The sequence below is a fragment of the Anas platyrhynchos genome, chromosome Z, assembly GCF_047663525.1.
Source record: "Anas platyrhynchos isolate ZD024472 breed Pekin duck chromosome Z, IASCAAS_PekinDuck_T2T, whole genome shotgun sequence".
NCBI classification, from domain to species: Eukaryota; Metazoa; Chordata; class Aves; order Anseriformes; family Anatidae; genus Anas; species Anas platyrhynchos.
The window spans coordinates 27,557,873-27,581,693 of record NC_092621.1 but is presented as its reverse complement, the minus strand read 5'-3'; the positions used below and the strand labels follow the sequence as shown (position 1 = coordinate 27,581,693).

At 41.0% G+C, this 23,821-nt stretch overlaps 1 protein-coding gene across 2 annotated transcripts in view; it reads left to right on the top strand.

Moving 5' to 3' along the window:
- TNPO1 (transportin 1) overlaps nucleotides 1-23,821 on the top strand; it is an 86,191-nt gene that overhangs the window by 30,485 nt on the left and 31,885 nt on the right. For both annotated transcript variants that reach the window (XM_038171031.2, XM_038171030.2), the window contains 5 exons: nucleotides 10,063-10,212; nucleotides 17,457-17,563; nucleotides 18,601-18,734; nucleotides 20,202-20,283; nucleotides 20,969-21,091. In XM_038171031.2, the coding sequence (XP_038026959.1) occupies nucleotides 10,063-10,212; nucleotides 17,457-17,563; nucleotides 18,601-18,734; nucleotides 20,202-20,283; nucleotides 20,969-21,091 (596 nt within the window). The remainder of the gene's footprint in view (nucleotides 1-10,062; nucleotides 10,213-17,456; nucleotides 17,564-18,600; nucleotides 18,735-20,201; nucleotides 20,284-20,968; nucleotides 21,092-23,821) is intronic.

Sequence of the window (23,821 nt, the reverse complement as noted above, 5' to 3'; positions counted from 1 at the left end):
GTAATCTCTGTGGAGGATGCCCACTATGTCCATGCCAGAATAAGGTCTTCACAACTCAGAGACAGCAAAAAGAAAGCTGTCTTTATAATGTGTCAGAACTAATGTGGTCTTCTATTCTTCTTGAAGGCCTGATGTGGCCTTCAAGACAGTGGATGTTTTATATAAGAATTGCAGGAACTTCAATTCAAAGTCAAAGCTTACCGCTTCTTAGGTAAGATTTGACGTACCTGATACCTCTTTATATTGTGAAAAAAGAACATGGCTACTAATAAAAGTTCTAGTTAAAAACAAACAAAAAAAAAAAAACAAATAAACAAATAGTTGTTTTTTTTAAATAAGTCCTTTCTCAGATCTGTCTTTTATTGTGCTTAGACAAGCAATAGAAGTAATTGTTAGTTTATGGATAGTGCCTCTAAAGCCTTGAGTTGGGTTGCAGCTACTTCGTCCTTTAGATTCACTACTGTACTTTTTGCAAGGGCCTAGGCTAATGGCAACGTACCTTGAGACAAACACATAATGGTCCTGATGTCATTGTGGCCCATGTAGCCATAGCTATTTATCTGGTTGCCTTGCACTAGGGTATAAGCTGTCCACAGAGGTAACGCTAGTGAGACCAAACCCACTTCAGGATGGGCTGAAGAGTCAGTCACTAAAACATGATCCAAGATCAGAATCCAACGGACTTTGTATAGGTACAACAGGATAAATAGTTGAAAATAGAACAGTGTCTCAACCACTCTACTTTCCAATGTCACTTTGTTATTCACAGTGCCTTGCTTGCTCATGGAGCATTACTGTGGGAGGTTTGTTAGTATTTTTCCTATCCATCCTCCCTCCCCAGCCAAAGTTTCTGTTTCAATAGAAGCTGACACACATGGTAGCTTATTTTCTATTCATAATGACACTAACAATTCACCTAGGTCTGCAGCTGGAATTTGAAATGGTTTTTCTTAAACTGTTACTGGGATCCAGAGTGGTTCTGTAGGTTTAAAGTGAATATTTTCTGATAAGTGCTGGAAATTAAATATGGTCTGGCCAGTAGTTTTCATTCCATTACAGATTGACCTGGCAAGTTGGTGTTGAAAGATCTTTGAAGCTGAGCAAAAAAAGGATCGTGTGAGATCATGTATTGATTAACTAGCTTTCAGTTTCAGGAACGTATTTTTGATGAGCAGGATTAAACCAGAAAAAGGTGTTTTTTAAATTAAAACAACACCTCCACCCCCAAAAAATCACCCACAAAACCCGTCATCCGTCATGATGTCACTTAAATATACTAAAATAGCTGTCAAGGAGTGAATCTGATACCTGATGGGATTAAAATTAAGAATTAAACTCAGATTAACATACCCTTACTTAGAATTTAAAGTGCTGCACAGAATGTATAGTGTCCTAGTGAAACAACTGAAATACTTCCCCCTTAAATTCTGATGTATTGAGAATTAAAAACAAAAAAACACCTCGGTATTAGAATCAATGCAAAAAGTAATTGAGGTGCATATGTTTCTTAAGGTAAACCAACTCATGAGATGATTAATTTTGTCAGATCAGAGCACTGAAAACTGCATGCTTTTTCACCTGTATGGCAGCTAACTCCTCCTTTCTGTGCCCCCACAGGGGTATTGTAATACAGACTTCAGTAAAATGTTTCTCCTAAGCAGTTTCATGGCATACATACTATAGGTGAGAAATGACGAATCTATATATTTTTTTCTTTTAAGAGTCTTGAAAGAAACTTTGAAGTTACCAGTGGATTGTGTTATGGTTCAGGAATGCTTTCTCAGAAATCCTTATTGTGAGCATCCAGAATCAGAGTGTGGGATCTCTATTATTATCTCTTACCTTACTCCTAAAACCCATAGAAGGAAAATATTGAGAAAGAGCAGCTACAGGAACAAGTCTATTGAGTGCAAGTACCTGTTTTCTAATCCAGTACCCTGATCTACTTACATTGGTGTAGGCTCTTCAAAAGCTCTGTTCACTGCAAGCAAAGTCATTCTGGGGGAGAAATCGTAGAATTTCTGTTTTCTCTGAATAGCGTTCTGAAAGGAAAGGACAGAAGTTCTCAGACTTTCCCTTGATTTTTAAGGCTATCAAACTTTTTTTCTTTTTCTGAAGTTTAGGTGGTCTTTAGTGTATAGTCTGTTTTGGCTCCAAAGAAAGCGTGGCTTTATTTCTGGGGTAAGCAGGAGGTATTCAGCCATCTCTTTGAAGTCTTACCTTAGTATATATCTCAAAAGCTAAATGTAGTCTGCTACAACAAGGGGCATATATTTGTATACTTTTCTTAAGTCATACTTTCTTACCCAGTGACATTTGCTTTGTTGCTTCTCATGTTGAAGTGTACTTAAAAAGCCAGTACCCACTGTCCCTGTGTGGTGTTTCCCTAGAGAAGAGGGAAGACATTGCTGGTGTGATTTCTCAGTGTACTTCTGTCCACCAAGTAGTAGAGTTTGCTTCAGTGCTGTTCTGAGGTGCTTGAGACTAGCGTGTCTTCTGCTGTGGTTTTCATCTTCTCTTTGTTAGAACATACATGTGTGGATTGCTTAAAAAAAAAAAAACAAGTGACTGAGATGAGAGTAGTGTTATTCACTTGCAGATGGTGATACAGTGACTATAAGCATGGCTTATGTTTTGCCCTCTTACTCCTGTAGTATTGGCAACTTTAACTGTTATGGTGTAACTTCTATTTAAAAGAAAACTGTTCAGTGTGCTCATTTTGCTCTCAAAGCTGTTGAGGCTTTTTTAGAAATAAGCTCATGCTGTGTGTTTTAACTACTGGTGTGGATTTAATATGTGCAAATGCAAAATGTGATAAAATCATCACAAGTGTCACTCTTGTTCCTGAAGATTTCTGATCCATTTTTGAGAAATAGGCTGTCTTGTAAGAGCTAAAACCGAAAAATAAAGATCCTGACAGAGCAGTGTCATGAGACAAGATAAATGTTGTCTTCAGAGTGACAGCTACAGAAATACCTTTATGAGCTTTACAGCAGGAAAAAAATATATCCTTTTTTTTTTTGTCCCCTGGGATTTTAAGTAATCTTAAGTATAATACTTTAAGATTAGGGTACACTATCCAGTCAGAAACAAGATTGGAGATGTTTCAAAACATTGAGTGTATCTGAGTATGTTAACAACCTTGAAATGCAGTGGCTGGTCTGAAATTAATCGGTGCTCAGTTGACTCATGTGAGTCATGGAAAAAAAAATTGACACAATTGCCTAAGTATAGGAACGCCTGTAAGATACCAAAACAAGGCTGGAAGTGTTCTGCTGATGCTGAGTGTTGCATATTTATTGCTTAAGTGGCAACAGCCATGCTTCTGAAGATAGTGTTGTAAATAAAGCTGAGCTGTTAAGAACATGGGAAGAGTGTTGAACTGCTGACCAAAAATTAATTTATTGGTTAGTCGTACAAGTTTTATTCATTCTAACTAATAATGGCCACAGGTCAAACAGTGCAAAAATTTGTGCATCTCTATAGGCTTGCAAAACCACAAAAGTTTTAAAGAACTAATTCTCTGGTTTCACTGTTCTTTTCAGCTTCTCTATTGTATCCCCACAAACTGGTTGTCTCAGCTCTTTATTGCCATTTTATGCATCACCTCCTGATCCAGCAATTGAATTGGTGCTAGAATTCTACCACAGAACAGAAAAATCATTAATGCCAAATGGAAATTCAGTGTAAGGAGAATAAGATTTGCTACAATATCCCAAACTCTGTAACAAATACAGGATATTGTTGTATTTGGAGAACATCTAAAGACTACAATCCTCTGTCTCTCCTGTTTGTCTGTACCTTAGCATTAATTCAAGTGCATTGGAAAAAAGAAGTGATGAGCTTTGTGATGGAAGTGACCTAGCCAGTCTTTGGCAATGAATGAATTAGGAATTAGAGTAATTAATCTCTCTGAAGAAATTGCTTGGTGAGATGAATTGAAGTTTATTCACTCTCTGAATGTATTGAAGGTGAACATGACATCTATTATATGAATAGCTGTTGGAACACAAGGATTAATTGGATGAATGAAATAAGGCCTTGTTATCAATTTGGGTAATTCAGAATACTGTTCAGTCTGTGAAGTGAGTATTGGGAAGTACAAAATAAAAGATACTCACCAACGCTGGTGTATAGTATGCCATGCCACGCATTGGAAGTTTGGGCCACTTTTGCTGTCTGCATTCTGTAGGTATAGCTTAACAAAAAATTGTGTTTGCAGGCACATACAGGGTTCTGTTATATAAACAAACTACTTTGTTTCCCTGAGACTTCCTTGCCAGGAAGTCTTCTTCCCCTGTAATTAGTAACTAGTTCATTAAGGCAATCTTCTGTCATTTTTATTTCTTGAACCTGCACTTGGTATATTTTTTTCCTTTTCTGTCTGACTTTTTTGTACACTTGAACTCCTATTTTCAGTTTTCTATTTTAGGTTACATTCTGGTAAATGGCAGTGTAGGGTTTTTGCACTAGTGGGAGTGTTCTTCCTAAATAGACTTGCATCAACCTGCAGTAAGAAATTAGGGAGCAGATACATGCTTTTAATTCAGTACTCCATTATATAGTTTCTTTTGTTACTGTTATTACTTGAGAAAATTAACTTTTTTGTTTTACCCTCACAAGAGTTCTTACTATGAGCAAAGTGACTGATCTGCTATTTGGAATACTAATTAAAATGAGACGCTATCTAAGAAGCATCAATATGTGGCTGTGCTGATTCTCTTCTTCCAAGTCATTTGAAATCCATCTTCAGCCTCCTTATTCTCCAGATTCTACTTCAGACTTCCACAGTCACCTTTCCTTGTGGCGGGAGGAAAATGAGGAAGAGCTTGGGGAGTCTACCATTTAGAATCAGAATATCCCAAGTTGGAAGGGACCCACAAGGATCATCGAGTCATTTAGAGCAGTTCAGTTGGAAGGGACCTACAAAGATCATCTAGCCTAACTGCCTGACCACTTTAGGGCTAACCAAAAGTTAAAGCATGTTGCTGAGGGCGTTATCCAAATGCCTGTTGAATGCTGACAGGCATGGAGCATCAGCCACCTCTCTAAGAAGCCTGTTCCAGGGCTTGACCACCCTCACAGTAAAGGAATTTTTCCTCATGTCCAGTCTGATCCTCCCCTGGGTTTGTGCTGTTCCCACAAGTCCTGTCACTGGTGACCAGGGAGCAGAGGCTAACACCTCCCTCTGCACTTCCCCTCCTCAGGAAGCTGCAGAAAATAGTGAGGTTACCTCTCAGCCTCCTTTTCTCCAAACTAGACAACCCATGTGCCATGAGATATGCCTTCTAGCCATTACCATCTTCCAGCTTTTACCATTTTTGTTGCCCTCCTCTGGACACATTCAGGTATCTTAACATTCTTTCCTTATTCTTGAGCCTAGAACTACACACAGCATTTAAGGTGAGACCACACCAATGCTAAATATAGTAGGAGAATTTGCCTCTCTTGACTGGCTGGCTATGCTATGTTTAATGCACCTAAAATGGAGTTTGCCCTCTCAACTTCTGTGGCACACTGCTGGCTCATGTTGAGATTGCTCTCGACCGTTGTGGAATGCTTAAAAATTCTCTGAGTCTTACAGCTTGCCAGTCAGAATTGCCCGTGCAGTAGTAGATCCTCTGGTTAAGAGAACATCCTTCTGGATCACCTGGAGTTAGGTGAATGCTTTTTCCTTGGAGATACTGAAATAAAAATACGCTCTGTTGAATCTATACTTGAATGGTCGATGTGTGGTGTTTCAGATGAAGCAACCAATTTCACTAAGAAGGAATAGCATTGCTCAGTCAGGTGCAATAGGGCTAAGCTGTCATAAGCTGCTTGTACTGAGCTGAATGCAGACTGCAGTCATTATTGGTACTTATGACTCTGTCATGACACTCTTGTACCTGAAAAACTTGTGAAAGCAGAAGGCATAGCTGAGTCAAACCTTCATTGGGTCCTGAAGTGTAAGAATTGCCATTTAAAAGGAGGAGAAAGGATTTCAGAATGCTTCGCAAAAGCAGGAGTAATTCTTGGCCAGTTATTGAAGTCAGTTTTTATTAGCATCAGACATCTTGACTGTGGGATCAAGATGTACTTTTACATGGCTTTTCAGATTGCTTGCAGGAAAGATACTCAGCTCTGAGGGTAGGAAAAATACAGTGTGTACTATTATTGCTGGCATTTTTTTCTGTGTTCCCCTCTAATTAGTGTTAAAGGGATGGGATTGTTACTTGCGCGTGAACAGTGTGGGAATTGATAACTGGCATTCCTTTTATAGGGCTAGATTTGGCTTCACAAAGAGTGGTGAGTTAATCAGTTGCACCTGCCTCAGCACTGCAAGATAACCCACTGAAACTGTTCCAATGTCATCATAACATTTCACAGCAAGTCTGCTTTCTGACAATCTACAAAGAGGCAATGGTGTTGCTTCCTAGGAGCCATCACAGCCTAGGTCAGACACCAAAACCTAGCCTCCTGAGCAGGAGAAACCTTTATTCATCTGTAACTCTATGAAGAATAATTTTATGAAGAATAATAACACTTTTTAATATGTATCTGCATGACGTCTTGTCCACTAAGGTAGAACACTACCCTGACATCATGGCACCCATGTCTACTTCTATCAATATTTTACTGGTCAGAGTAAGAGTCTATAAATCACTTTACACGGTCACATATTTCATACATTTTTCTGCATGGTAGCCTTTTTCTTAGCTCGCTTGGACTTCCAGATGAACTACAGAAGACGCACTGCTTTCCCATATATACCCAATATCATACAAGCTCTGATTAGAGGAAATGTGTTTATTTGAAGGGCACAACCTCATTCTTTAAGTACAGCAGTGCTTTTAAGTACTATTTTTTTAAGTACTTACTCTGTGAGCCATTAAAGCATTAAACTAGTATTACAGCCTTGCAAGGGAGTTGAAAACTTACTCAAAACCACATATTTGAATAGCTTTATTGTGAAGTGAGGTAAGGTGAGCGGGGAATCTTCTGCTGATTAATTTGGCAGTGAAGATGACATCAAATGCTAGAGGTCTGCTTCACTTCCCTTTTTTTTTTTTGTATTGTATGTTTTTGTCCACTCTGTACTTAGGGCTGACTGAGATAGGAGGCAAGACTGCACTCTCTTTTGATGGCTGAAGCATATGGCTGACAAAACTTAGCACAAAATCTATGAAGACCGAAGAGTGTCTTACTCAGCTCTTAGGCCATCTGCTTGTAATCTTGGCGTTACAGCAAAAACTCCATTGAGACCTATATTACTGTTTTCTGACGGTGTAGCTGTTAAGTTGTTGAATGCCCTGAATTCCATAAATATCTTTGTGCAGTATCAGACTTTTTTTTGCTCTAACTGAGATTCTGACTGTGGTGTGGTTTTTAAAATGCCTGATTATCAGATTCTATGTTGTTTCTGTAGCTTAAATAGTCAGGGTCTGTTTAGCAGTCTCTTTGGCCTATCTTTGTGATCTGTTTGGCACCTCTCAGCATGGTGATAATTGGCTTTGTTTTTTGTCTTTAATCTTTCTCCTTTTTTTGCTTCTAGTTCTTTGCCATTTGACAGAGATGTGACTTATGGTATGAATCCCTTGGAATCTTTGCAATTCTGCAATAAATGTTTACTGTGAAAAAGTCTTTCTATTGGCTATCTTTATCTTGGCTAGAAGAATGGATCTGAGATACTTGATACTGCTGCACTCCATAGGATGCTCCATAAGGCAGTACTACAGCAGCATTTTTCTTAAAGGCAGCCTTGATATTTATTTAAACCAGCTGGCTAATCTGAGGAATGTGTTAGTACCTGTATCTTTGCTTGGTTTAATTGAAGCTGTTGGTTTGTCACTTTTGCAATCATGTCCAGGCATTCTAAAGGGCAACTGTTTTCCTTAATGTAGTGTTTAGTATTTTCTGGCTAATATTAGTTTATACTAATAGCAGCTAACATATGTCTAATGAGACTTTGGATGTAACTCTGACCTCCTGCACCCCTAAGAAGATACTGCTGGCAGATGAAGAATGAGCAGTTATTGTATTGTGTCTAACTGGTCACTAAGATGATGCGTAAGTTGTGGCTTTCAAGGACTTTAAATCACGTAGGAATTAAAGAAGGACTTTTCTGGCTTCTATCCTGGCCAAATACATAGGCACAATCTTAATTGCTTACAGAGCACTGGATTTCTTGAAGATGTGCTGTCAATGGATTGCAGTTACATAAAACAGTCAGAGTTTGGCAGATAAAATTGGTTTAATAGTAGATGTAGAGATTTTATTTTAATTCAGTAAGTATTTCAGTCAAAACTGTAGCTGATCGTACGTTCAAATGGGAACTTCTTTCTGTAGGTCACTCTCCACCAGAATTTTGTTGATGATATCTTCAAATTTTTGAAAAAAAAAAAAAAAAAGATGGAATTATTTGATTTGCCTTGCCAAGTAGTAGTTATATGGTTTGTCACAAGTCATAACCAAGTTCTGTGGTTGTGAAAAGCTGCTCCACACATCTATTCTCTATTTAAAATAGCAAACACTTTTTGCCCCTCCTTTTTCATTCTCCCAGAAGACTTGTTGGCCCTTGAAGTGCTGCTGCACTATACAAATGAAACAATGTGGGTTTTTTGTTTGTTTGCTTGTTGTTGTTGGTTTTTTGTTTGTTTACTTGTGTTTTGGTTTTGTTTTTTTTTCCACTGGTTAAAGTTTGATGGTACTTAAAACCTATGGTGTAGGTAAAGTTGCATAACTGTTTCAAATACTTATTTAGAGCGTGGCTTCCTGGTTTATAGAAATGAGTTCTATACAAAAGCTATGTTTTTGAATCAATACATTTATAGTTATGGAGCATGACAAATAATGCTTCTTCAGGAAAAATGAAATATGAACATAGAAACTAGATTAAAGAGTGCCTGATGGCTTTCTGGTTTTGGAGCTCAAATAAGATAGGTTGATTAAAATGAACTTTAATTTCTAATCAACGAAGCAAAAAACCCTGTCCTGAGAAGGGCTGCTTCTGTTTTAATTAGCCGTGATCGTAACAAAAGTGTCTGACTGCCAGATGTTGAAGACATTGGGATGTACTGAGAGTACTATGTTATGATGCAGTAGCTTTAATGTTAAAATACTTTATCTTTGAAAAGTGCATATCTTACTTTACTTATCTTTATTCTATTTGGATATTAATCCTCTTGAAAACCTACAATAGGTCTGTGTGAAAACTGTAATTCTTGTTGCAAAGGAAATTTGAATATCCTTACTTCTTGCCCAGGTCAGGGCTATGAACAACAGCACAAGAAATTCAAACGTGACTAAAATACTAATTAAAATTACCTTTACGTGCTCTTTAGAGTTGCTGTAAATGTAAAGGTTCTTACAGTATAAACTTCCTATATAGAACATCCAGATCTCACGCAGATCTCTCAGCGTGTTTTAGAAGTAACACTAAGGTACTTATTCTCATGAAGAACCAAGCACAAGCCTACTCCAATATAACTGAAAGGTCTCAGCTGTTCTTTTTCCGTTCTTCCTGTTGCAGTAATTTAGAGGAATGCACAGGAAAAAATAGCTCAGCAAACTTGAACTGAAACTCAAGGTGGCCTTAACTTGAATTTTTACTCTGTTTAGGTCCATTCTGGTAGCTTGTTTTCTTACGGTTTTCATTACATAACACCTGTTACCAGTGGTTAAAGCCTTTTTTTTTTTTTTTTTGTCTCCCTCTTAGTTATTAATTTAATAGAACAGCTGGTATCTGAAGGGAGTTCAATATTCTGTAGAAAAATAAAATGCTGTTTCTCAGGGAGTAGAGGTTTTTCTCTTACTCTGTAATTCAGTTCTATTCCCTGCCTATATCTCTAGTAAACTGTATCTCAAAATGTTGAATAGGCAATACTAATAGTCTAATTTTGAATAAATGGAAATACTGAATTCTGAAACTAGAAAGCTTTGCTACATAAATTGGTGGGTGCAGTTTGAGGAAGAGATAAGATTAATATCTCACTATAAGCTTTGTTCTTGTTGCATTGTTTGGAAATCTGCCTTATCCTAAGAGCTGACTGAAGGTTGAATGTAACTTATTTTCTGTTGCAGATGAACCAACACGTTCCTTGAGTGGTCTTATCTTGAAGAATAATGTAAAAGCACACTTTCACAACTTCCCAAATGGGGTAACTGACTTCATTAAAAGTGAATGTCTGAACAACATTGGTGATTCCTCTCCCTTGATCAGAGCTACTGTAGGTGAGTTCAGTCTTACTGATACTGGTAACATTTTCAGGATGCGGAGTATATGGGTTGGAGCCTCACTAGGAGGCTAGAGTTAGTAAACTCCTGAAACTGTTTGCTTCTGATAATTGTTGCAACTTCAGAATGTTTCAATGTAGATATTCATGTTCAGTATGAATACATGAATATGTGCAAGTTGGACTTATTTTTGCTTCCTGTTTTCTTAAGTTGATTTAGGAATTCAGTTCACAGCTCTTAAAATATAACTAAAATAAGTTTACTTGAATCTATGAAAATTCAGCTTGTTGCTGTTTTTTGTACCTGAAAATAGAAACAAAGGTCTGACCTCAGAACTATTTCAGCACTCCATTTGCTTCAATTTAATACTTCTGTAATACTTTATTTCCTTCCCTCTCCACCCATGTATGCACATACATTCAGGGAATCATAATTACTGTACCATGTGTGACATACATTCATGTAATGAGCTTCTGCTATTAAACACCTCTTCTAAAAAACAGTAGATAAATTGTGGTGATTAGAACATCAGCTGTAAGTGCTTTTATTTTTTTTCTTTGCCACATGAAGTTCTGATTTCCTAACTATGTTTTAGTGCACCTCTTCCATGAAATGTTGCAAGCGTGCATTATTGTTATTTTTATCAGCAGAGGTTTTCTTCTGCCTGCTCTTTGAGAATATGATTTCCCTTAATTATTACAGTCACTGCGGTAATTCTCCTTGTCCACTCCAAAAAAAAATAGAAAAAAGGTAAAAAAGCGTTAATGATATAGTTGATTATAAAAGGAAGAAAGAGAGCCATGTGCCAATTCAGAAGAAATTCAGCTCATATCAACTGATTCCTGTTGGCTCAGCAAGCATATAAAATAATATACCAGATACTGCTCCATTAGAGTCACTTGGTTTTGTTTTTATCTTCTCTATAGGATTGCTTCCCCAGACCACTATACACTATATTATTTACTCTTAGGTTTTACTCTCTTTGTGTTTTTTTTGTGTTGTTTTTTTTTTTTTTCAGTCTCATCACTTTTGAGGCTGATTTTTATTAATGTCCCATCTCCTTAACAACAGTAGAAACTTTCAGACCAGAAGTTGTGCTTACTATTTGTTCATAGGACTTGTCAGTGGCCTACAATGGAACTTGATATTCCAGCTCCATTTGGAGTGCTGTCTTAGGGCTGTTTCATGGTTTGGTGGTGGTTGCTTTTCTGTAGGGGTCATTTATATGTTTTCAATCAGTTCTTTGATTTCTCCTAGTAAAAGTAGTGTGTGGATTAATATTAATATTGAGTTGTAAGTGATTGCAGGATTATTCAGTCATATACAAACTCTGAAGATGCATACCAAGTGATCAACTGTGAGCATACGTACATAAGGATTCCTACTTAGCACATGTTTTGCACCTTCCTGTGTGAAGTCATCAAAGACTTCTGTCTTAATAGTGGGCTTGGTCCAATACCCACCAGTGACTTGATATCAGCAAGGTGTAAATGTGTTACTACCTACCTACACAGCTTATTAGCATATGAGCTGGCATTTACTAGTCAGAGCTGCTCTTTCAGATGAGTAGTTTTTTGCTGTTCAAGCACAATCAATTTAATGGGACAACCATAATTAAGATCTCTGTAATTCTGAGAGGAAAACAAGCAAATACAGCAGCATCAAAATACCACCAGAGAAGTAAAGAAGCCTTCGCTCCTTTGTGGTCTCTGGTATCTGGTGCTAACCAGACAAAAGCTAATACCTTTTGATCAAGATGGAGGCAAGCTGATAAATTCTCTTGTCAGAAGTCATCTCACAGAAGAGAATGAATACAGCAATAGAGACAGTGACTTAAGATTGAATAGTAAATGTGTTATTTTTTCCTCACTTAGTGTTATGCTTTTTTAACCCCAACATGAGTAACTGTGCAAAACTTCTATGTTCAGTGTAGTACAGATCTTAAAAACCCTCCAGACAATGTTAAAATGTGGATTCAAATTTAAAAACGACTGCTGCATGTGTTGAGGACCCACCAAGTTAACCAGTAAATAAATGCATTTATTTAGAAGGTGTTTGACTATTAGAACTTCCCAGGAATTCTGGTTTGGTCAGGACTGTACCTTGGTCAGGTCCTGCCTAAAAGCAAAAAGCAAGCAAGTAAAATAGTTAGACTAAGAGTAGTGGCAGGATGGAAGAGCTTCACTGTAGAAAGGAAAGGAAAGTTAATGATTATTCTGTGTGGGGCAGTTTTGTCATGAAGTTTGGCGTTTTAAGAATTAAGGAGTTCAGAAATCAGATTTTTAGGAACTACAGAGGCAAAACACCACCTGGAAGAAAAAAAAAAAGCCTTCCACTGTTCTGTTATTGACATGAAAGTAGTGAAGCATAGCTGCTTTTTCTTCATTCTCAAATTTTTTATGGTAGTGTTGGTGCGATAAATTAGGGTTGTGTATAAATGAAATAATGAGAAAATGATGCTGTCATGACAACTGCACTTCTATTTTAACAAATTCTGACATCTCTCTGGACTTTCTCATGTGTTGGGCTAATAGAGTACCAAGATGCTGCTAATGTTATATTTCACATTTGTCAAGTGAAATAGCAACAGATTCGTATTGGTGATTTGAAGTTCATTACACATCAAAGACCAGCTTTTGAAGATTTTTAGTTTCAATTGATAAACTCGGAGCTTAGAATGTTGGTCAGAAGGAGAGGCCCTCTTTAACTCTCAGGTCTGACTCAAACCTGTCAAAAGTCAGAAACTACTTTGTGAAGTTCAGCTTAATTGCACGAGCCAGCAGTGTGCCCTTGCTGCAAAGACTAATGGTATCCTGAGCTGCATTAGCCAGCGAATTGCCAGCAGGTCAAGGGAGGTGAGCCTTTCCCTCTGTTCAGCACTGGTGAGGCCACACCTCAAGTACTGGATTCCTCAGGTCCAGGAGAGGGATTAGCATGCTGGAGAGTCCAGCAAAGGGCCACAAAGATAGTGGAGGGACTGGAGCACCCCTCCTCTGGGGAAAGGCTGAGAGAGCTGGGATTGACTGGTCAGCCTAGGGAAGGAAGAGAAGGCTCCATGTCTGTAAGCATCTGCAAGAAGTGTGCAAGGAAGGCAGAGCCAGGTTGTTTCCAGTGGTTCCCAGTGGTGGGATGAGGTGTAACTACCAGTATTAGTAGTGAATTATGCAAACTTTTAAATTTTGACTTGTATAAAGTCAGTAATAGTTCTTAAGCAGCTGTTGTGGTTTAACTTGGCCGGCAGCTAACCACCACACAGCCGTTTGCTCACCCTCCTTCCTCCCTCTCTGGGATGGGGGAGAGAAATGGGAAAGTAAAGCCTGTGAGTTGAGATAGGGACAGTTTATTAAGACAGGAAAATAATAATTATGATAACAGTAATGATGATAATAGTACTACTAATGATAATGTGTACAAAACAAGTGATGCACAATGCAATTGCTCACCACCCACTGACCAATGCCCAGCCTAACCCCGAGCAGCCGGCCCCCCACCCCACTAGCCATCCCTATCTATTGCTCAGCATGACCCCATACGGTACGGGATGCCCCTTTGGGCAGTTGGGGTCAGCTGTCGTGGGTCTGTCCCCTCCCAGCTCCTGCTGCACCCCCAGCCTGCCCTCTGGCAGGACAGGGCAAGAAGCTGAAACGTCCTTGGCTTGGTGTAAGCGCTGCTCTGCAACAATTAAACCATCAGGGTGTTATCAGAACTCTTCTCATCCTAAGCCAAAACATAGCACCGTGCCAACTACTAGGAGGAAAATTAACTATGTCCCAACTGAAAGCAGGACAGCAGTCTTCCCTGTTCTGGTCCTCTGATTTGTTGTTCTTGGAATTTCTGTGTATACTGGAAATGGAATTAGTGACTCGTTGGCCTGTGCTATCTGTTTGCTGGACCTGAATCAGCCAATCTCCACAGATGGTCACTGGATGACCTGCCATAGTATGAAAGCTCTTAATAGGTTTTTCACTCTTAACATTTTTCCAGAATGGTTACATAAACATGGTTAAGTTGTGTGTTCACAACTTGACTACTAGGTTGTGAGTTTACTGAATAATGATAACCATTATAAAGCACTTCCTTTGTTCAGTCTCATGACTGGAGTGCTGTGATGCCTGGCTATAGGCTCTGCGATGCCTGGCTATAGGCTCTGCGATGCCTGGCTATAGGCTATTCAGAAGGGACAGGCAGCACAGAAGGGGTGGCGGTGTGGCTCTCTATATTAGAGAGTCTTTCGGTGTTGTAGAACTCGAGGCTAGGAATGACAAGATCGAGTCCCTTTGGGTTAGGATCGGCAGGGACAACAAGGCTAGTGTCCTGGTCGGGGTCTGCTATAGACCGCCGAACCAGGATGAGGAGACGGATGAGGAGTTCTACAGACAGCTGATAGAAGTTGCGAAATCTTCAGCGCTTGTACTCGTGGGGGACTTCAACTTCCCTGACGTATCCTGGAAGCACAACACAGCCCAGAGAAAGCAGTCTAGGAGGTTTCTGGAGAGCGTGGAAGATAGCTTCCTGACGCAGCTGATTAGTGAACCTACCAGGGGTGGTGCCCCGCTAGACCTTCTCTTCACAAACAGAGAAGGACTGGTGGAGGATGTGATTGTCGGGAGCTGTCTTGGGCAGAGTGACCACGAAATGGTGGAGTTCACTATTCTTGGCGAGGCCAGGAAGGGAACCAGTAAAACCGCTGTATTGGACTTTCGGAGGGCTGACTTTGGGCTGCTCGGGACACTAGTTGGTGGAATCCCTTGGGAGGCGGTTCTGAAGGGCAGAGGGGTCCAGGAAGGCTGGGCGCTCTTCAAGAGGGAAATCCTAATGGCGCAGGAGCGGTCTGTTCCCATGTGCCCAGAGATGAGCCAGCGGGGAAGAAGACCAGCCTGGCTGAACAGAGAACTGTGGCTTGAGCTTAGGAGAAAAAAGAGGGCTTATAATCTTTGGAAAAGTGGGCAGGCCACTAGGGAGGACCATAAGGATGTAGCGAGGCTGTGCAGGGACAAAATTAGGAAGACCAAAGCTCATCTGGAGCTCAATCTGGCTACTGCCGTTAAAGATAACAAAAAACGTTTTTACAAATACATCAACACAAAAAGGAGGACTAAGGAGAATCTCCATCCTTTACTGGATGCGGGGGGAAACTTAGTTACAAGAGATGAGGAAAAGGTGGAGGTGCTCAATGCCTTCTTTGCCTCAGTCTTTAGCGGCAATACCGGTTGTTCTCTGGATACCCAGTACCCTGAGCTGGTGGAAGGGGATGGGGAGCAGAATGTGGCCCTCACCATCCACGAAGAACTGGTTGGTGACCTGCTACGGAACTTGGATGTGCACAAGTCGATGGGGCTGGATGGAATCCACCAAAGGGTACTGAGAGAACTGGCAGAGGAGCTGGCCAAGCCACTTTCCATCATTTATGAGCAGTCCTGGCTATCCGGGGAGGTCCCAGCTGACTGGTGGCTAGCAAATGTGACGCCCATCTACAAGAAGGGCCGGAGGGCTGACCCGGGGAACTACAGGCCTGTCAGTTTGACCTCAGTGCCAGGGAAGCTCATGGAGCAGATCCTCTTGGGAGTCATCATGCGGCACTTGAAGGGCAAGCAGGCGATCAGGCCCAGTCAGCATGGGTTTATGGAAGGCAGATCCTGCTTGACGAACCTGATCTCCTTCTATGACAAAGTGACGCGCTGGGTGGACGAGGGAAAGGCTGTGGATGTGGTCTACCTTGACTTCAGCAAGGCTTTTGACACCGTCTCCCACAGCATTCTCCTCAAGAAACTGGCTGCTCTTGGCTTGGACTGGCGCACGCTTCGTTGGGTTAGAAACTGGCTGGATAGCCGGGCCCAAAGAGTTGTGATAAATGGAGCCAAGTCCAGTTGGAGGCCAGTCACTAGCGGCGTTCCCCAGGGCTCGGTGCTGGGGCCGGTCCTCTTTAATATATTCATCAATGATCTGGACGAGGGCATTGAGTGCACCCTCAGTAAGTTTGCAGATGACACCAAGCTAGGCGCGTGTGTTGATCTGCTCGAGGGTAGGAAGGCTCTGCAGGAGGATCTGGATAGGCTGCACCGATGGGCTGAGGTCAACTGTATGAAATTCAACAAGGCCAAGTGCCGGGTCCTGCACCTGGGGTGCAATAACCCCAAGCAGAGCTTCAGGCTGGGAGACGAGTGGTTGGAGAGCTGCCAGGCAGAGAAGGACCTGGGAGTGATGGTGGACAGTCGGCTGAATATGAGCCAGCAGTGTGCTCAGGTGGCCAAGAAGGCCAACGGCATCCTGGCTTGTATAAGAAACAGTGTGGCCAGCAGGGCTAGGGAGGTGATCATCCCCCTGTACTCGGCTCTGGTGAGGCCGCAACTCAAGTACTGTGTTCAGTTTTGGGCCCCTCGCTACAAGAAGGACATCGAGGTGCTTGAGCGGGTCCAAAGAAGGGCGACGAAGCTGGTGAGGGGCCTGGAGAACAAGTCCTATGAGGAGCGGCTGAGGGAGCTGGGCTTGTTCAGCCTGGAGAAGAGGAGGCTCAGGGGCGACCTTATCGCTCTCTACAGATACCTTAAAGGAGGCTGTAGTGAGGTGGGGGTTGGCCTGTTCTCCCACGTGCCTGGTGACAGGACGAGGGGGAATGGGCTAAAGTTGCACCAGGGGAGTTTTAGGTTAGACGTTAGGAAGAACTTCTTTACTGAAAGGGTTGTTAGGCACTGGAACAGGCTGCCCAGGGAGGTGGTGGAGTCACCGTCCCTGGAAGTCTTCAAAAGATGTTTAGATGTAGAGCTTAGGGATATGGTTTAGTGGGGACTGTTAGTGTTAGGTTAGAGGTTGGACTCGATGATCTTGAGGTCTCTTCCAACCTAGAAATTCTGTGATTCTGTGATTCATGCTTTTGTATCATAAGAGGCAATTTAAAGTGGATTCTCTGTTTACTGGAGGTCAGGATTTTTACAGTGCTTTGTAATTTTGCAGTCAAACCTGTCTTAGTGTTTGGACACGATTATTTCCTTAACTGGAATTACTCTCTGCCTTAGTTCTCAAGTCTGAGCCCTTCATGGTAGGAGGAAGAAACAACCAATATTTGCATTTCGAAGCCCTTCAAATACCATTCATAATTAAATGTATTTCCTGTCTCTATGTTTGCCATTTCTTAATTCCTTTGTTCTTTGAGAAGACGGGGGATGGTTGACAGGGAGAGAGGAGAAAAGTATGAAATGTGTGAAAACGAAATCTCATTTCCTTCGTTCCTCTGATTCACTTAGGCATTCTGATAACAACCATTGCTTCAAAAGGGGAATTGCAGAATTGGCCTGAACTCTTACCAAAGCTTTGCAGCTTGTTGGATTCTGAGGATTACAATACTTGTGAGGTAAGGAGACTTATTTTGAAATAGATTATCTGATATTGATTATTTTTGCCTCTTCGTAGATACTGCTTATATGTATAGTATTTTCTGTTTGTATGTGAATACATATAAAATCTCTTCAGATAACAGTGGCTCAAATTTGGTACTTCCTTTTCTACCTTCACACTTTGTTCTCAATGTTCATTCAAATGAATGTTTTCTTTGCATAAAAGCAGAATAAGGCTGCAGATGGATAGTTGTAGCATCTCAGGTGGAAAGTGTCCTTAAGTTACCGCTCTGTGGTGCCTAATCATTTAGGCATTATCAAGTTGACCTTGAATCTTCTTACTTAAATGCTTTAGTTGTTCATTTTTCATATGGCTTCATCCAGAAATGTGATCTGTCATTGCTGTGTCAGGCTATTGTGAAGTGAACTCTTTCTTCAGTGTATGCGAAGAAAAAAAATTAAGTGTTATAAACCAAGGAAAAAAAAAAGTCTTGTCTGATTTAAGAATAAAAAATAAAATTCTGTGATCACAACTTCAGCTATTTGATACTGTCTCTATAAGTATGTGCAGCATTTTGTATAAAATAATCCTTAGAGATAGAACGATGGTCCAAGGTATCATGCTGTTACATAATGTTTTAGTGCTGTTTTCCCAACAAACAGAAAAAAGCACTTAAAATTGAGACTCAAATAGACCGTCATATCTACAGTTCTGTTTTACCCTGTAATAAAATCGTATATAAACAAAATTAGATACTCCTGCACCAGGTTGTTTTTCAAATAAGAAACAGCTTTTAAGTATTTTCTAAAACAAAATTAAATAAATTAATATTGCATGCTAAAATTAAAATTAGCACTTGTCAGCTATTTGCCCAGCTTGAGAGCTTACATATGAAAGTATTACAGGATGAAAGCCTTCAAGGATGTTTCAATTTTACTCTGCATTTAACTTACTACATTTATTGTGGTATTGTGCTGAAGTTGCCTGTTCTGACATGTAGTTTTCTTCAGAATGTGAAAGAGCAGTTGTATGGTTTGTTTGTGTTTTAAACAGGGTGCATTTGGTGCTCTTCAGAAGATATGTGAAGATTCTGCTGAAATATTAGATAGTGATGTATTGGACCGACCACTCAATATCATGATCCCTAAATTCTTGCAGTTCTTCAAGCACAGCAGTCCAAAAATAAGGTAGGTTTATATCTTATACTACAGATCTATATTAAAAATATTATTTAAATGAGCAGCAAGGTTGATGCCTTGTAGATTTGTTTAAAATAGTCTAATTTGAAAAAAAAAAAAACAAAATACAGAGTATATTAAGTTCTAACTACTACATTAATTTTTTCATAATAGTCAATGTGACAAAAGGAACACTTTGATATGCAAAATCATAGACTATAGATTTGGAAGATGCATAAAAGAAGAGGTTGATCTATTAACCCAACAGACTAGCATGAAAATTGTTGATGCATGGAATCTCTGTGCCATTTGCTTGTTCAGGATCATTTGAAAAAACTATCTTGCATGCCTCATTCATTTTGAAATGACTACAGCAATGAGAGAGTCAAGAAATCATTTGCTGATAATTTCTGAGTTCTTTCAGGAGAATGCTTCTGCTTTTTTCTTCTAACTGCCCTGAAACTTATAAAGCTTTTTATCTTTCAACTGGGTCAAATTAAATGGGTTCATTTTTTTCACTTGAATACTATATTAATCTCTTTTAAGTAACATAAGTACGTCAGAAAAAAAAATCAAGAATTAACTTGTTACTGCTAGTATTTATCAACAAGAGCGGTAGCTTTTACCCTGAAATAAGCCAGCAATGTGCCCTTGGTCAAAGAAGGTTAATGGTATCCTGAGCTGCATTAGCCAAAGTATCACCATCAGGTCAAGGGAGGTGAGCCTTTCCCTCTACTCCTCGCTGGTGAGGCCACAGCTCAAGTACTGTGCCCAGCTGGGTTTGATCTGTGTGATCACAGATCAGATACAAGAGGGATACTCGCATACTGGAAAGAGACAGCGAAGGACCACAAAGATAGTGAAGGGGCTGGAGCACCTCTCCCGTGAGGAAATGCTGAGAGATCTGGGTCTGTTTAGCCTAGGGAAGAGAAGGCTCAGTGGGAATATCATCAATGTGTCTAAATACCTGAAGGGAATGTGCAAAGAAGACAGAGACAGGCTCTTTCTAGTGGTGCCCAGTGACACAACAGAAGGCAATGGACAGAAACTGGAACACAGGAGGTTTTATCTGCTCATAAGGAAAAAAAATAAATGATACTTAACAGTGAAGAAGGGCATATTAAAATTTCACCATGTTGACTTTTATGTAATTGTTGGTAGTGGAGGAGATCAATAATCATAATACGATCAGAAAGAACATCCTTACATGCTGCTAGGAACAAGTGTGCCAGACATAGTCATCCTGCTCTGGTTTTTGTTTACTTTACATTCTGATTTTTACATATTTATTAGGTGTATTGGAGTATAAGGTGGTACTTAGTTTTTCTTGGTAATACTGTAGATGAACAGACTTTTTTCAGTCTTGCTTCTAGGTGATCTTTGGTCAATGTGATTTGATTCTGATTTTTTTTGATGCCTACGTATGGTTTCGAAAAAGGTTTTAAATCACAAAAATGTAAATTTTGATTGTTCTAGATCTCACGCTGTTGCATGCGTCAATCAATTTATCATCAGCAGAACGCAAGCTCTTATGATGCACATAGATTCTTTTATTGAGGTGGGTATGCATTCTTGGTGGTGGGGGGGATTAAGTCAAATTGAATGCCTGTTCTTTCAAGAGCTTTGAATAATGTTTTACAACTGCCACTTACCTCTGGCTTACTGTTCTTAGCTTCTGATATAAAAAGTACTAGTTTTAGAGGTGTTTCCTTTTCATAATTAGAGGATTTTTTTTTTGCATTACTTTTTTTGCATAAAGGTATAAAAAGTAATGAGACCAGTCTGTTACTTAACTGTGATGGAGAGAGCTCAGTACAGGGATCATCATGTCATTTAATCTGTCTGAGTGATGAGTGTCTTTTTAAGACGACTATTGAACATGAGCAAGAAGGGTGGTGCTTTAGGTTATCCGTAGTATTTCATTTGCTGCTGTTACATACTGAAGCATTGCTTTCAAACTTCATTTGTGTTTATGGAAAAATTAAAAAGCTAGGGAATAATGTTCTTGTGCCAGGGTCTAACATTGCCAAGTGTTTTCGTCATGTGTACTATGCACACTGAGAATCTGAAAATGCTATTTGCTAGAAGCAAGTATCTCTAAGAAGTAAAGTAATACGGTACTCTGAGGCGTGGGAAAGGTAACAGAATTGCATATTTGGCTACTTTAGTTTTCTATTAATATAAATTCAAATGCAACATGAACTAGGTAAATTAAGACTTTAACTGGTATTAATTTCCAACAGAATCTTTTTGCGCTGGCTACTGATGAGGAGCCTGAAGTACGCAAAAATGTTTGCCGCGCTCTGGTAATGTTGCTGGAAGTTCGAATGGATCGCCTTCTTCCTCATATGATTAGTATAGTTGAGGTGAGTCTCATTTCCTTCACTGCATGATGAAACCAATTTGGGGTTGCAGAAATAACAAATAGAAAGCGTTTCCAGGGAATGCTTTTCACTGGGGAGGTGATAAAACAGATAATCCTGGAAACTATTTCCAGGCCTGTGAAGGCCAAGAAAATCACCAGGATAGTCACCATGGATTCTCCAAGGGGAATTCATGCTTTACCAGCCTGATGAACTTGTATAGTGAAATGACCAGTGTGATGGATGACGCAGCAGTAGATAGTCTTCCTGGACTTCAGTAAGGCCTTTGAAACTGTCCCAACATGAGATCCTCATAGCAAAGCTGTTGAAGTATGGGCTGGTTGAGCATACAGTCAGGTGGATCAAAAGCAGGCTGAAAGGCTGGACCCATAGGTTAATGGTCAGTGGTGCAAAGTCTACTCAGAGTCCAGTAACGAGAGGGGTACCTGGGGCATCAATACTGGGCCCAGTCCTGTCTAACATCTTAATTAATGATCTAGACAGTGGGGTAGAGTGCACCCTCAGTAAAGTTGTTGATGACACAAGACTGGGGGAAGTGGCTGACTCACAGTAGGGCCATGCTGCCATACAGAAGGACTTCTGCAGGCTAAAGAGGTATCACAGAATCACAGAATTTCTAGGTTGGAAGAGACCTCAAGATCATCGAGTCCAACCTCTAACCTAACACTAACAGTCCCCACTAAACCATATCCCTAAGCTCTACATCTAAACGTCTTTGAAGACTTCCAGGGATGGTGACTCCACCACCTCCCTGGGCAGCCCGTTCCAGTGCCTAACAACCCTTTCAGTAAAGAAATTCTTCCTAACATCTAACCTAAAACTCCCCTGGCGTAACTTTAGCCCATTCCCCCTCGTCCTGTCACCAGGCACGTGGGAGAACAGGCCAACCCCCACCTCACTACAGCCTCCTTTAATGTACTTATACAGAGCAATAAGGTCACCCCTGAGCCTCCTCTTCTCTAGGCTGAACAAGCCCAGCTCCTTCAGCCGCTCCTCATAGGACTTGTTCTCCAGGCCCCTCACCAGCTTCGTCGCCCTTCTTTGGACCCGCTCAAGCACCTCGATGTCCTTCTTGTAGCGAGGGGCCCAAAACTGAACACAGTACTCGAGGTGCGGCCTCACCAGAGCCGAGTACAGGGGGACGATCACCTCCCTAGCCCTGCTGGTCACAGTGTTTCTGATACAAGCCAGGATGCCGTTGGCCTTCTTGGCCACCTGAGCACACTGCTGGCTCATATTCAGCCGACTGTCCACCATCACTCCCAGGTCCTTCTCTGCCTGGCAGCTCTCCAACCATTCCTCTCCCAGCCTGTAGTTCTGCTTGGGGTTGTTGCGCCCCAGGTGCAGGACCCGGCACTTGGCCTTGTTGAATTTCATACAGTTGACCTCAGCCCATCGGTGCAGCCTATCCAGATCCTCCTGCAGAGCCTTCCTATCCTCGAGCAGATCGACACACGCACCTAGCTTGGTGTCATCTGCAAACTTACTGAGGGTGCACTCAGTGCCATCATCCAGATCATTGATGAAGATGTTAAAGAGGACCGGCCCCAGCACCGAGCCCTGGGGGACGCCACTAGTGACTGGCCTCCAACTGGACTTGGCTCCATTTACCACAACTCTTTGGGCCCGGCTATCCAGCCAGTTTCTAACCCAACGAAGCGTGCGCCAGTCCAAGCCAAAAGGCTTGGTAGGCTGGCAGGAACCTCATGAAGTTCATAAAGGAGAAGTGACAAGTCCTGCACCTGAGGAGGAAGAACTCCATGCACAAGTATGTGCTGGGGGCTACCCAGCTGGGAAAGTAGCTCTGCAGAAAAGGACCTAGAAGTCCTGGTCTACTCTGATTTGAACACGAACTAGCAATGTACACTTGCCACTACGAAGCCTAACAGTATTCTTAGCTGCATTAGCCAAAATTATTGTCAGCAGGTCAAGGGAGGTGAGCTTTCCCCTCTGCTCAGCACCAATTAGGCTGCACCTCAAGTGCTGTGTCCCATTCTCGGCTCCTCAGGCACAAGAGAGACATGGACATGCTTGAGAGTCTAGCAAAAGGCCACAGAGATTGAGAGGTGCTGCAGTCCCTTCACTTAAGAGGGAAGGCTGAGAAATGTGGGACTGTTCAGCCTAGGGAACAGAAAGCTCAGTGGGAATGTCTTCAATGTATATAAATTTCTGAAGGAAAGGTGCAAAAGAGACAAGAGCCAGGCTCTTTCTAGTGATGCCCAGTGACAGGACCAGAGGCAATGGACAGAAAATGGAACACAAGAGGTTCTGTCTGCTCATCAGGAACAACTGATGTTACAAGATCACACTGAAAAATCTTAGTTCTAGTACTGATATTGCCACAGTTTACACATTGAAGCTGTCACTTTTTTTTCTGCATGTGTTGATCATGGGATAAGGCACGTTTTGCTGTGTAGCTGAGATGCTATTTGGGCTGCTAACAAAGTTGCCTCCCATTGCATTCGGTTGTAGAAGTTAATGCTGTTTGATAGTTCCGTTACCATTCTATATTAGTCAACTGGCAAGCGAGTCTGCACTAGTAAGCTTCTTCCCATCCGCTCCCCCACTCAGCTGTTTGAATTGAGTAATTTCCACATTTCCGGGAAATATCAGCAGTCCCCAGGTAGCCTTCACATATGCTGCTTGCCAGACTTAAAATATAGCTAAGGTCAGTCAGCCAGATTTCATGTGAGCAGCGGTTCGCAACCCAGT